Source organism: Colossoma macropomum, unplaced genomic scaffold (assembly GCF_904425465.1).
Source record: "Colossoma macropomum unplaced genomic scaffold, Colossoma_macropomum, whole genome shotgun sequence".
Lineage (NCBI taxonomy): Eukaryota > Metazoa > Chordata > Actinopteri > Characiformes > Serrasalmidae > Colossoma > Colossoma macropomum.
In genome coordinates this window covers 37,153,134-37,165,943 of record NW_023494804.1, presented here as the reverse complement: position 1 = coordinate 37,165,943, position 12,810 = coordinate 37,153,134, and the positions used below count along the sequence as shown (strand labels likewise).

The 12,810-nt window shown below is 37.5% G+C and overlaps 1 protein-coding gene across 1 annotated transcript; it reads left to right on the top strand.

The window, feature by feature from the left end:
• Positions 1-9,145: 9,145 nt before the first annotated feature.
• Positions 9,146-11,008, top strand: zgc:171929 (uncharacterized protein LOC100124596 homolog). The gene is made up of 2 exons (XM_036595767.1): positions 9,146-9,305; positions 10,698-11,008. Exons 1-2 carry the CDS (start codon positions 9,191-9,193, stop codon positions 11,006-11,008), a joined length of 426 nt encoding a protein of 141 aa, XP_036451660.1. The 5' UTR covers positions 9,146-9,190.
• The last annotated feature ends 1,802 nt before the right edge of the window (positions 11,009-12,810 follow it).

The following is a 12,810-nucleotide window of genomic DNA, read 5'->3' as shown; positions in this document are numbered from 1 at the left end:
TTTCTGGGCGGCCCACCTGTGTTTAAGCAGAGTATTAGACAAAATTCCATTTATCATCGCATATTTTCCACTCGCAGTCCTATTTACTTATTTCTACTTTCCTCCTTTCTTTAGTTATACTTTGTAAATTAGTGTATTTAAAATCTGTTTGAGGAGATTATACTACTTGTATACAGGACAATAATCTGGGTGGTCCGAGTGTGGACCAGCACTGGGGTGCTGACCTTATCAAGCCAGTTGATCAATATATGCTTGCTATCTGGGGAAAACTAACACATTTACAAATGTCCACCTAATTAGCTTACAGCAGTTCTTACAGTAGCCCTTCCCATTTACAATGAGCCTGGACTGCTTTAATTAATTAGGACTGTTTTAATTATAGAAACTCACAGTGGACCTCAGGAAAGGTAAAATGGTTATGGGAGCTTTAAAATATGGTGACCACTAGAGTAGCAATTAATGAAAGAGGAGCTCCACCAATTGTTTTAATTTATTCATAATCATTAAGAGCTACACTACTGTAAAATCATTACGTTTAAAACCTGAATAAAACTGATATATGTGACCTTGTGCGTTGTGTCGATAAAGTAACTGGTTCTGCCTCATTACTGTTAATCTAGACTATACACACTGCACTTAAAGGTGGTCTCTAAATGAGTCATTTGACTATAAAAATGTAATTGAGTCTTCCGCTTCTTTAAAAAGAGATTATTCAAATGAAGAACGATATGGAGCTTTTAGGCAAATGCGTACACATGTAAGTGAGAAAATGTCCTGTTTGTGCACAGAGTAGAGAAACACTGTATGTGGAATCAAGCGGCCGAGTTTAATTACAGCTACATTTAACTACATTTGCAACCCTTAAAATTAAAAACAAAACAAAACACAAATACTTAAAGGGCCCATGTTATTAATTTTTCCTGTATTACCCTTTACCCTTTATACTGTATTGCGCATCATTCAAAAAGCAGTCCAGGATGAAACACTCTGTACATCTTCAGCGAGAATGGGCAGAGCTGAACTGCTATTGGCTGAATAGACAGATCTCTGTAAATATGTTGGTTTTTGTGACATCACAGAAACAGAGAATTCAAAAAGGACAGTTTTTGCAGCTTAGAATTCATATTTAGACTACAGACTTGGGAGTTAACAGTACATTTTGAAACTTTAGCAGTGTTTGCATACTACAGTAAACTCTTCTGCATTATGAAAGTGAGGAAAATTAGTTTTCTGGGAAACGGGGCCTTTAAGCCACAATGCCCTGAAAACACTTTTTTGTCCTGCCACTGAGGTTACTGTCTGAGATTAACCGTTCCAGTCAGTCGTATGTTACTCAGAGTCAACACTGTTTTTATTCAGAGAGAAAAGCCACTTTCTGCTGGCTGTTGAGAGGAGACAAAAAGATGCCTCGCTCTTTTTCTACCCCTGCGGGTGTGGTTCCCATTAGAAAGAGGAACATTTAAAAGTCAAAGTCGGCTCCCTCCCTCCTGTTCAAGATGGTCACTGTTCAAATAACTATGCAAAGCTGCCGTGTGCAGTAGTGTGCAGACTGTTTATGTTTAGACAGTGTTTGATTTACACAGCGTGTTTTATATAAAGAAGGTCAACTCTGCATTTAAAATCTGATCTACTGTATTTGGATTAGACTTTTTAGCTCCCATCCAAAGATGATTCAATTTGAATCAGTTTAATTTAATTTATTTAAAGCATATATCTGTCTCTCTCTCTGTTTCTGGATAGCACAGGGCAGCAGGATTGTATTTGCATACAGTTAGAGAGCGTCTCTGGATGCCAGTGAGTGTACTGTACCTTAAAGCCCTATTCACCTTCTCAGACAAGAAACAAAGTGAACTGTATTGAACTTATAGGAACAGAATAATAATAAATACACTTATACAGAGTACATTCAGAGAATATAGTGAGGTGGGGGGAGTTACGACTTGATGTTTGCAACATAACATGGCTTATTGTTTCCAGAGGTTAATGCAGAGGTTCCCTATGACAAGAAATTAATTGACATTGAATATCGTCAATGTATGGTCAAAACTAAAATGGTGCCTTTACAGAAGGCATAAACCTTCTAACCTCATAACCTTTCAGGGCATTTCCACAGATTTTTTTTTATTTCTGTGGAATTAAATCATTAAGATGTAAACAAAGTAATTCAGAGAGCTTTGATGTGAAATGCTCTGTTCTGGAGAAACGTAAAGAGTCAGAATTTTTACAGTGGCGTTGATAGGAACCAGAAAATCATAAAACATCATTTTTAAACCCATCCATGGTGGAGAGATACATAGAAAATGTAATTTTTCATATTTTATCCCACTTTTTATTATTATTAAAATTACATTATCACAAGACACTCACACTGGTCATTTTTCATAGTAAGTAAAATGGCTTTATTTGCATTGTAGACATTGTGACCCCTGGTTCCCATCACCACCACTGTAAAGCAGTCTGAGTTGGTTCTCTACAATGAACCTCTACAATGTCACATCAAAACGGTCTGAATGACTCTGTTTACATCTCAGCAATTAAGTTATTACATTTAAATTTAAATTTAGATTATAGCATCTCTGTTGTTCTATTAGTTGGTTCTGTTAGTTGTCATGAAATGCTCACTCAGTGTAAAGAAGAGCTGCTGTGCAATGAAAATTGAGCAAAAATATTAAGAGAAAGTGATATTTTACTCTATGCATTTATTTTTAACCGTGTATATACTGTATTAACTGAATCAGCACCATTTTTTAGACTCTATATTTTATTCTAAATATTTAATATTAATATTAATATTATGCAAAAAAGATTAGATAAAGCATAAAAAGCAAATAAAGATAAAGCATTTTTAATTGTATTCAATGTTTTTTACTCAAAATGTAGCATATATAGTAAACATTTTTGTTATTATTCTGCTATTATTGAGGGATTTACTGCCAGTAGCATATTTTGTGTTTGTATAATACTGGCTATGCTTAATAAGCTCTATTTACCCAAATGACTTATGGAAAACACCTGCAACGGCTCATTTGCAACATCCTCACATCATGCAATTAGTAACCCGTGAATACAACATGCACCTGTAAATCAAATAAGAAAACTCAACCAAACAGACCAGATTCAACTGATGACACTTCAGTTTAAAACAGTCAACATTATTTTATCATCTGTTGCAATAGTTTTGGACAGTTTATGGTCCCATGTTAGCTGAGGAGCTACAAAAAGAGTCTGTGTTTGAAGTTATTTGTGCAAATTTCATGTTTTATTTTATAGGTATAGGATGGTACATCTGAACCTCAAAGCTATTAGAATCACAAGATGACACGAATTCAGAAAGGTTACCTTCTTAAAGGGGAATTCCACAGATTTTTCCTACATAAGTGAAAGGACGAGATGTAAGCAAAGACTTGTAGTGGTTTGATGCAAAATGGTTCATCATAGAAAAACTAATCAAGTCTTTACAGTGGTGCTGATAGGAAGCCAGTTACAATGTCTACAACACAAATATAGCCATTTTATCTACTATCCAAAACCACCAGTGAGTTTATAGGTAATATTAATGATGGTAAAATAGTGGAAAATCAGAACAAAAATAGTTTTCGTTGGGAACTATTTTGCACAGAGCACCTTGCATGTACCCCTTCACCAAAAATGGCTTTAAAAAAAAAAGATTTTAAACTAAAACGTTCTCAAAATCGTAAAGCATTACGCCAGCATTTTCTCAACCTTATCTCTATCTCTATCTGTAGCATGCAGTCTATTACCACAGACAATAGTTTCGACATGTTTCCCTGCCCTTAGAAAACAAGAGAGAACCTGTTGGCTGTAAATACATTTATAATACAAGTCAATGAGTAGTTGCTTTAATTACAGAGATATACGTCAGCATTGTGTGTTTGTTAACTAATTGTGAGCTACAGATGCAGCAGAAAGAGATTAGGCTGAAAAACGCTGGACTGCTCCTTACTATTTTCAGGGATGTTGTGTTATCTGAGACAGTTTTGCATAGTGGCTGCATGGCAGTGATGCCCATTTATTTGCTAGGCAGAGTCCAGTGTAATGAGCCTAATGCTACTCTCTTTCAGCTCAGCTTTACACTGAGAAAACTTTCAGTGACTATTTCTATCAAGATACATCAGAGCAATGATATGTTTTAAGTTTCTTGGGCTAAAATAAAGATTTTTTTTCAATTAAAGAAGATAAATTTGATGAACAATCTCTAATACATTTATGTTAAATTCCTTAATTGCTTTGTAAACTATCATCCTGTGTTAAGTCAACCACAGGAATTTGATAATGATCATATTACATCCTGGTACAGCAGCAAAAACCTGCTGCTGAACACATAAAAGACTGTAGGGATGCTGGTGGACTTCATGTGCAACGTCAAGGGCTCTAGGGTTTCCACTGTGGAGTCACTCAAGTTCCTGGGCATCACCATATCCAGTGACCTGAAGTGAGAGAGAAACACACTTTCCATTGCCTTGAAACCACAGTAGAGAATGTTCTTCTTGAGACAGCTAAACAAAGTCAACCCTGATGATCCAGTCCTACACAAAGATCATCCATACTCACATCATCCATAACCATAAGGTTTGGTTCCTCCACCTCACAAGAATAAGCCAAACTCCAGCACATAATCAGGACAGCGGAGAGGACCGTTGAATGCCGTCTGCCAGCACTTCAGGACTTCTACAACAGTAGGGTGATGAAGCACACAGGCAAAATTACAGCTGACCCCTCTCACCCTGGACATCACTTCTTCCAGCTACTAGAAGATTGTTTCCTCAGACATGCATAAATATAAATATTCACATCTTAGTATGTTGTGATATTCACACATCTCTTTAGCTTCTTCACATTTCCTCTTTATTATTATTTCTTATTTTTATTCTATGGATTTGTGTCTATTTAATTCTTCTGTTTTTATTTAATGTGTCCCTTAGTTACATACTTGTTAATAGTCTGTGTGCTTGCCTGGTCTGTTAGCATGTTACATGTCATACATGTGTATACTCACCAAGGCAAATTCCTTGTATGTGTAACATATCTGGCAAAATAAAGCAATTCTGATTATTATAGATTATAGATTATAGATTACATTGAATTAGTTAGATGACATTTCATTTTTGCACACCAATAGGAAAAACTCCTCCTGACTGGGACACATCATATCATGCTAGGTGTATACATTAAACCATTTGTCTTTAATGCAAAAAATCTGAATCTTTTCACAATGCAAAGTTCACTCCATAATGTACAAATATCAAAAGTCACATGGGCTGTCTTTATCTTGTCAATAGGTGTGCATGAAAATTGATATATGCTGCATTAATAACTAATAATTTTTTGCTGCTGCAGTTAAACGATGGTTGGTTGTAGTGTAGTAGGTAACACTGCTGTCCTCCATGTGGCAGACCAGGGTTTGATTCCCCGCTCAGGCTCATGGCTAGATTTACTGTATATCCTGCCTAAGCTTGAATCTGGGGTCATGTGTCAACAGATTCACAAAGACCAGTTCGAACTTTTGGGCCAATTACTTTACCCATATTTATGTTATCTTGTGAGATGGAGTGGGAGGGGTGACATGGGAACGTCTGTGCTATTTAATATCAGGTTAAATTAGTATTAGGTCACATTGTTTTTATCATGCAGGGCTGATCTCATTCCTTTAAGTCTTTGTTTAAGCTGTCATTCTGTGCTATGAAATCTCAGTGGCAGTGAACAATCACACACATATTTTTATTCTTTCTGCATGTGTCACCTGATTGGGTCTTATCACAGCCTACTGAAATTGAGGGGTTAGGGTTTGGGACAGAAACCTCTCCAAAGAAAACAATGATTTTGTATATATTTAGCTTATTACTATCTCTAACAATGCCTTGGATTTAAATAGATCATAACATAAAAGGACACTTCATTGATTTTTTAATAGTTGTTTTTCACTGTGGGACTGCAGTTTGCACTAATTTGGTGGAATGATCCATATAGCATACAACTTCAACATGGAATCGGCACTGAGAACATAATTCATTCATCCACCGAAACCCTGAACACATGCTGAGTGACGTGTCAGTGGAGACTATTTTCTTTCTTTCTTCTGAACAACAAAAGAAGGCCACCTGTAAAGTGTAGAGGGATTTTCATTCAATCTCCTAAACAGGGTAGTTAACAGATAGTAAACAGTAAAAGAGAGATTTGAATGGCTTTTGTCTGAGCCAGGCTGACTCAAACCCAACAGACATTCATATGGGACAAGAAATAAAAGCTGAATTTTACTAGCAGTCCAGGCCGTGCGTGCTCCTGTTAGGCAGACCGTGGCCTTCATGCCGGCAGAGCCAGTGGGCCATTTGCATGGAAGGACCAGTTGAATGAAGAGACCAGATTCTCACTACCTGGCATGCAAAACCAGAAGGCCAGCAGTTAACACACACACACACACACACACACACACATACATACATACACATACACAGGTGTGTCTGCCTCCCTCCAGAGGTATGGAAATGAGCACTGAGATTTGCGCTCTTTAACCGCTGAGTAGGGTGAAGGACACAGACACATGCAAGAGGGACACAAGTAAAGAGTTAAAGAGCTAGAGTGCTGGAGTATATGTGACATACTGGGGTTGGTACTGACACAGAGCTAATATTGAGTTAGTATAGCGAGTAAAGCTTCCTAAGCAGCTAGGTTTCAGTGTAGTCTTTAGGAGGCGTGAGGAAAAGTGGACCAAGGATGCCCCGTTCATTCCTGGTGAGGAGGAAGCCATCAGTATATGCTGCCTGGATCTGGAGAGACCCTCAGAACCTATTCAGGATCAATCCCACCACCACAGGTATACTTTAGATGATGCATTTGAAAGAAGAAACTCCAAGATAGAATTTTACACTGAGGGAAAAAAGAATGAATGCGACACAACCCTGAGCAAAGCTATCCTGAAATACCCGACATTCACATTGTGTCATTTGATGTTGTTAGCTGTGTATTTCTTCCTATGGGGTAGTAGTGTTTGAGTAGTTTTAGAATGATAGCCTACTTTTAGATGCACATCTTTAGTGAAGTGCTTCAGTTAAAAATGGCTTAATATACCCGAATATACTGAATTTTTTCTATTTGCATGACTATTTTCAGTGTAGAGTGTACTCACATTTTTAGGTATATAGCTGCATTTAAACCTCAGATTTATTTGTCGGTTATTTATCTTGGGATTTAATTACCTATTATGAATTATGTGGTAGTTACTAATATGCAAATTATATATAAGTATAGATATATGAGTGAAGAATTGAAGAGGGGACCCACATACAGGCCTTTTGGTTTAGGGGGTTTTAAATGAGAGGGAAGTAAAAGCAATAATATATTTTGTGACGTTATTATGTTTTAAAAAACCTGAATTCAGCTGATCTGGGCCTAGTGTCGCCAAAGCACTGCTAAAATGCTGTTAAAATGATACTGTAAAAAAATTCTCAAGAAATACTACCATGTTCTGATGATCTATATGCTAGCGCACTTGCAGAAAACTGGTTTAACCCTTTTTCACAGCAGTCATAAAATGTAATTTCCACCTCTTTTCAGGCTCAGTTTATGCACTGTGCATTTTCTCTTGATGGAATATATTTTGATGGTAATGTGTATAATTTACAAAGCAAAACTAGCAAGTGAACATTTACAAAAGTGTTTTTATTTTGTTTTATAATGGCAGTTAGAGGACTTTTGATATAAAGACCTGTTTTATCTCAGCATGGCTGCCTTTATGGAGAAGTATGAACTGTTTTTACAGCATAGGGTTCTCACCATTCCCCTTTCGCCCCTCATTGCTTGCTAGCAACTTGACACAGTATCACAACATTTCGCACACACAAAGCCAGCATTGTCCTAGTTAATCTGAGTTATGGGGGAAAATTATTTAATTTGATCATATAAGTTAAAAATATCAAATTGATTTCAACCAGCATGTAGCCACTAGGGGTCTGCAGGAAGAGGCTACAGTAGTTTTGCCACAAGCGATTAGTCCATTTGTGAATTAATCACAAGTAATTAGTCAAATTTTTTTTAGACAGTTCACATTAGATCATTTACAAACTCCACTGCTTATACCATTTTCACACCACATGGCTAACAAGAGTTCTAGAGTGTCCTTTCATGCAGTGCTTTGAAATGATCTGAACAATGCTAACAATGCTCATAAAAGAGTACAAAGCTCTTATGAACCCAAAAAATGAGCAGAAGTGATAAAGTATCAAAGTGTTTTCAGTGCTTGGTAAGACTCTCCTTATGTTTTCTGATATTAAAATATTAAAGGTACACTGGGTTCCTCTCTTCATCATGCTGTTACAGGACCAGCAGAGATACAGTCACTCAACAGCACAGATCCGCAGTTAGTCCAGACGTCAAGCAACATGCATTTTGGGCAAGTACTCACATCCAGCAGCAGCACTGACCTGGAGTCAGTACACCTGTCCAGCAGTTCAGACTCAGGATTGGGGAGCCCCCAGCGCTGCTGCCCTCAGCAGCCCCTTCAGAGCCCCTTTCAGGCCCTTTCACTCCTGCCACCTGCAGTTTCCAGAGCCAAGGTAACTCACTTCAACATACAGGTAAACAAAACTGGCTCGGCTTGCTTGAGTTAGAGCCTTAAATAAAGAGTTATTAAATCCTTACCTTAAATGTAGTCAACCAGACATATTTGATGTCTTTACTTTAGTTTTAGCACCAAAGATACACAGCTAATTTAGCTAACAACTAATGAAAGCTTACACTCCATCAGCATTATGTAAATTACAGGGCTAAATCATCATACACATACCACTTCCACTTCCCTTTGTCCATTTTTACAGATTACAGTATGTCAGTGTCAGAAACCACATAAGCATGACTCTCACTTAATAACTAATAACTGCTAACTGACTGAGCCATAAGCTTCTATTGCTTGTTAGCAACATTAGCCTTGTAGCTTCAGAGCAAAACTAAAGGAGCAAATTTCAGACAACAAACATGTCTTGGCTGATTTAATACATTTTTGCTAAGAGAAAAACATAAATGTCATTTTTTCAGCAAACCATTACTTTAAACCCAACTATTTAGGAGGCTGATCTCTCTGTTTCTTGTCTCTCTCCACATCTGTCCACAGGCCCCACCCCCCAGTTCGGGTGATTTCCTTTGCCCCGTGTGCCATAAGCTTTTCCCGCTGCAGCGCATGCTGACCCGTCACCTGAAGTGCCACAGCCTCATCAAAAGGCACCCGTGCAGGTACTGCGGAAAAGGCTTCAACGACACCTTCGACCTGAAGAGGCACATGCGCACGCATACAGGTGATACTGTCACACACCTCACAGTCAGAGTCAACCAGAACACCCCCCCGACCCAACATTATCTCTCTGCTGACCCAGAAAGCCAGCAGCAGTTATAGGCCTGTTTTAGAGCCACAGTTTCAGTCCATTTCACGGTTTTTGTTTTTTTGCGCTCTGGGATTAAGATTAGGTCTAGTTGAGCTACATGATTGTAGCGAAAGGTATTAGCTAAGGTTGCTAACTTATTAACTTGTCTGTGTTATGCTAGCTATCTAATGTAATTATGAGTCAAAATTTGTCAAAATATGTAGCAACTTTGTTCATGCACCCCACCAGCAAGTCAACCAGTGTAATGAAAATCGACCCTCATATTTTTAATTAATATAATCAAATAAAACATTTTCCCCAGAAATCTGTTATCAGATTAACTAGGATACTGTTGGCTCTTGGTGTGTTAGATGTTAAGCTGCTAGTAAGCAATGAGAGGTGAAAAACAAAGCAAGGCAATTTTATTTATACAGCACATTTCATACACAAAGGCAGTTTAATGTGCTCTGCATAATAAAGGGCAAAAGGAACTTAAAAATCAAATTAAAAAACATAAAAAGGAATTTAGAGAGCAAAGGCTTAAATAAAGAGGAGGGTGAGAACCTCCTGCTGTGAAAACAATTCAGCATTCTCCATAAAGAGATAAAACAGATAAAAACTTTGTTGATATAAAAAAAATAAAATGGTTCATGTTTTTCTAGCTTACTGCCTAAAATAGAGCTATTACAAATTGATATGAACAAAAGATAAACTTCGAACATATGATCAAACATGTCTTTGCCTTTGGCTGTCCAATGTAACGATATTTAGCATTATCACGATAAATAACCTTACAATGTCATAATATGCTTTTCTGAGCACATTGTGGATCCCGTCACTACATCTAGAACACTGAACTGAAATGCATGCTTCATTACAAAAAGTTCATAATTAGGCCTCTTTAATTGGATTTAGTGCAGTGCAGTATATGAAATGTTAAATTTTAAATCGTACAACTTTTTCATAAAAGTTTTAATAAAAGTTTTTGATACAGCTCTTTAACTTTTTTGGCACCCCTGGTTCTTCATTGTCTGTTAACCTAACAGATGTCAGAAAAATTATTGCGACACATTGTGTATCATGATAGTTTCCTGACGTACCGTGATATTATACTGTTGCCATACCACCAACCTCACTTTGCCAATCGACTACATTTTTGAGGAAGGAAAGTTTCACACATTTTACACAAGACATCAGTGGTCACAAGTCAAAGCCACACTGCACCTGAAAGCACAGCTCTGAAAGCAGAACTGCAGGTTGGCTTTCCAGGTCTGCAGGTGGATTGTCAGAGGAGCCTGTTTCTCACCTGTGCATCCCTCTGTACAGGTATCCGGCCGTACAGGTGTGACCTGTGTGAGAAGGCCTTCACGCAGCGCTGCTCTCTGGAGTCGCACCTGAGGAAGATTCATGGCGTGCAGCAGCAGTATGCCTACCGCCAGCGGCGCTCCAAGATCTTTGTGTGTGAAGACTGCGGCTTCACCTCCAGCCGGCCAGATGAGTACTTCTTGCATGTGCGCCAGCGGCACCCCGAAAGCCCTGCCCTGCGGAGGTACTACCGTAAACACTTGCAGGAGACGTCCACCCAGCCCCAGATCTCACCCTTTATGCTCTACCCCACTGCAGCCTTTTACATGTGAAGCTCAGCTCTGCTACCTCCTCATCCCACCGCTGCCCACTACACAAGGACCTGAGTGAAGAGGTTCAAGTCCATGAAGTTTCAAATACAAACAAACACATACTAAAACATGAGCCAGGGAACAGTGTATAAAATGATTTTTATTTTAATAAAGCCCCTCTGATGAGGGTTTGGGATAACATTTTAAATTACTTTTACTAAGTCTAGATATAAACTAGTAAAACAAAGACCAGTGCATTACACACACACAGACATAAAGTATTGTGTGAAAGTCAGAGATCACCCTTCATTTAATTTCCAGTCAAAAAGGTCATTAAATACATATTAGTCATTTTTCAGCATCAGGAAAAATATAGAAATATATATTTAACAGAAAATTACACAGAAGTCTAAAAAAATACATATAATATTAAGTATTTCAGTGTTTAGTGCGTCCATGCTTTGCTTTTATTCCAGCTTCCATTCTTTCAGACTTGCTTTAAGTTTTTCAAAGAAATCTGCAGGGATATTTTTCCACATCTCAAAAGTTCAGTCTTAGAAGTTGGTTGAACAACCCAAATAATCCCAAACACATTCAGTGATGCTGAGGTCTGGACTTTGCAGTGGTCAGGCCATTAATCTGAGAACACAAGCAGCTTATTTTATTATTATATTTTTGGTCTATTTTCTACCACTTTTTGGTTTCGCTCCATTTAAACCAGGACTAAACACCACCTAAACAGCTTTTTCCCAATAGCGGTCGCTCTTCTCAATAAGCCAACAAATAATACGCATTTTTTATCTCAGCCTTAACTTTGTATGGTATGTGTTCCTGTATTTGTATTGTATTGTATTTACTGTTTTGCACTTTTGGTCATTTTGCATGTCCTACATGTTCTTGTGCTGGCCTACCAAGATGAATTCATGTGTACTTTTAAAGAATAAAGTGATTCAGACTCTGATTCTTTTTTCAGTAACAGCTTCTTTACAGCTACTCATCCTTTCAGACCCATAGTGTTGAGTCTTCTCACAGTGGAAGGATGACCTGTGGAAAGATCTGAAACAGGAGTGGAGTTTGATTTCCTCTCAAAGATGAAAGCTTTAAGTACAGTTTATCTGATTTATTTAACTCCAATTTTGGAAACTCCTGTTTTTCACTTATTTTCCTTTGACTTTCCACATGTCATACATCTAATGTTATCAGAAAAGTTTCCTGAAAAATTAATAACGTAATTGCTGTTTTGACCAGAAATTGAATAATAAAATGGTTTCTGACTTTCGCACAGTATTCAGCACACATACACACAAGAGATTTCAACTATTTATTTTTAAAAAAAACATTTCATCCTCATGTAGTAAAGTGCGTGATCATATAATCAGATGTCATCGACTGTGGATTACAGTAAATATGATGTTGACCTGGGTTAATATTTATATATTTGTTAACAATGCTTGTATTTTAATAAAGCCCTTCTTGTCTTGTTTTGACATTTTTAGTTCCGATGTTCTATGTGCTTCTCATCTTTATTCAAATAATTACTTTAAGCTGTAAGCAACAGAGTGCACTGTTACTCAGCATGACTAAGAAATTCACAGTTCCTAAGTTCACAAAATGAAAGTGAACTAAATTCATGTGGTGGAGCATCAAGTCTTCTACAGCACTATAATAAAAGTATAATCCAATAACGTTTTTGCCAGGCCAGAAACAGTAAAGTTATTCACTCAAGCATTTAAGGACAAACAAATCAGTAGCCCTATAATAAATACATAATACTCACCCAAAACTATAGTTTTATGTGCGATATGTTTCAATACTTCTTTTGT

Bases quoted from the DNA above. Each gene is read 5' to 3' on its own strand.
- zgc:171929 (XM_036595767.1), top strand. From the start codon at position 9,191: ATGCTGACCCGTCACCTGAAGTGCCACAGCCTCATCAAAAGGCACCCG. The intron at 9,306-10,697 runs GTGATACTGTCA...CCCTCTGTACAG, and splicing joins GCACATGCGCACGCATACAG to GTATCCGGCCGTACAGGTGT.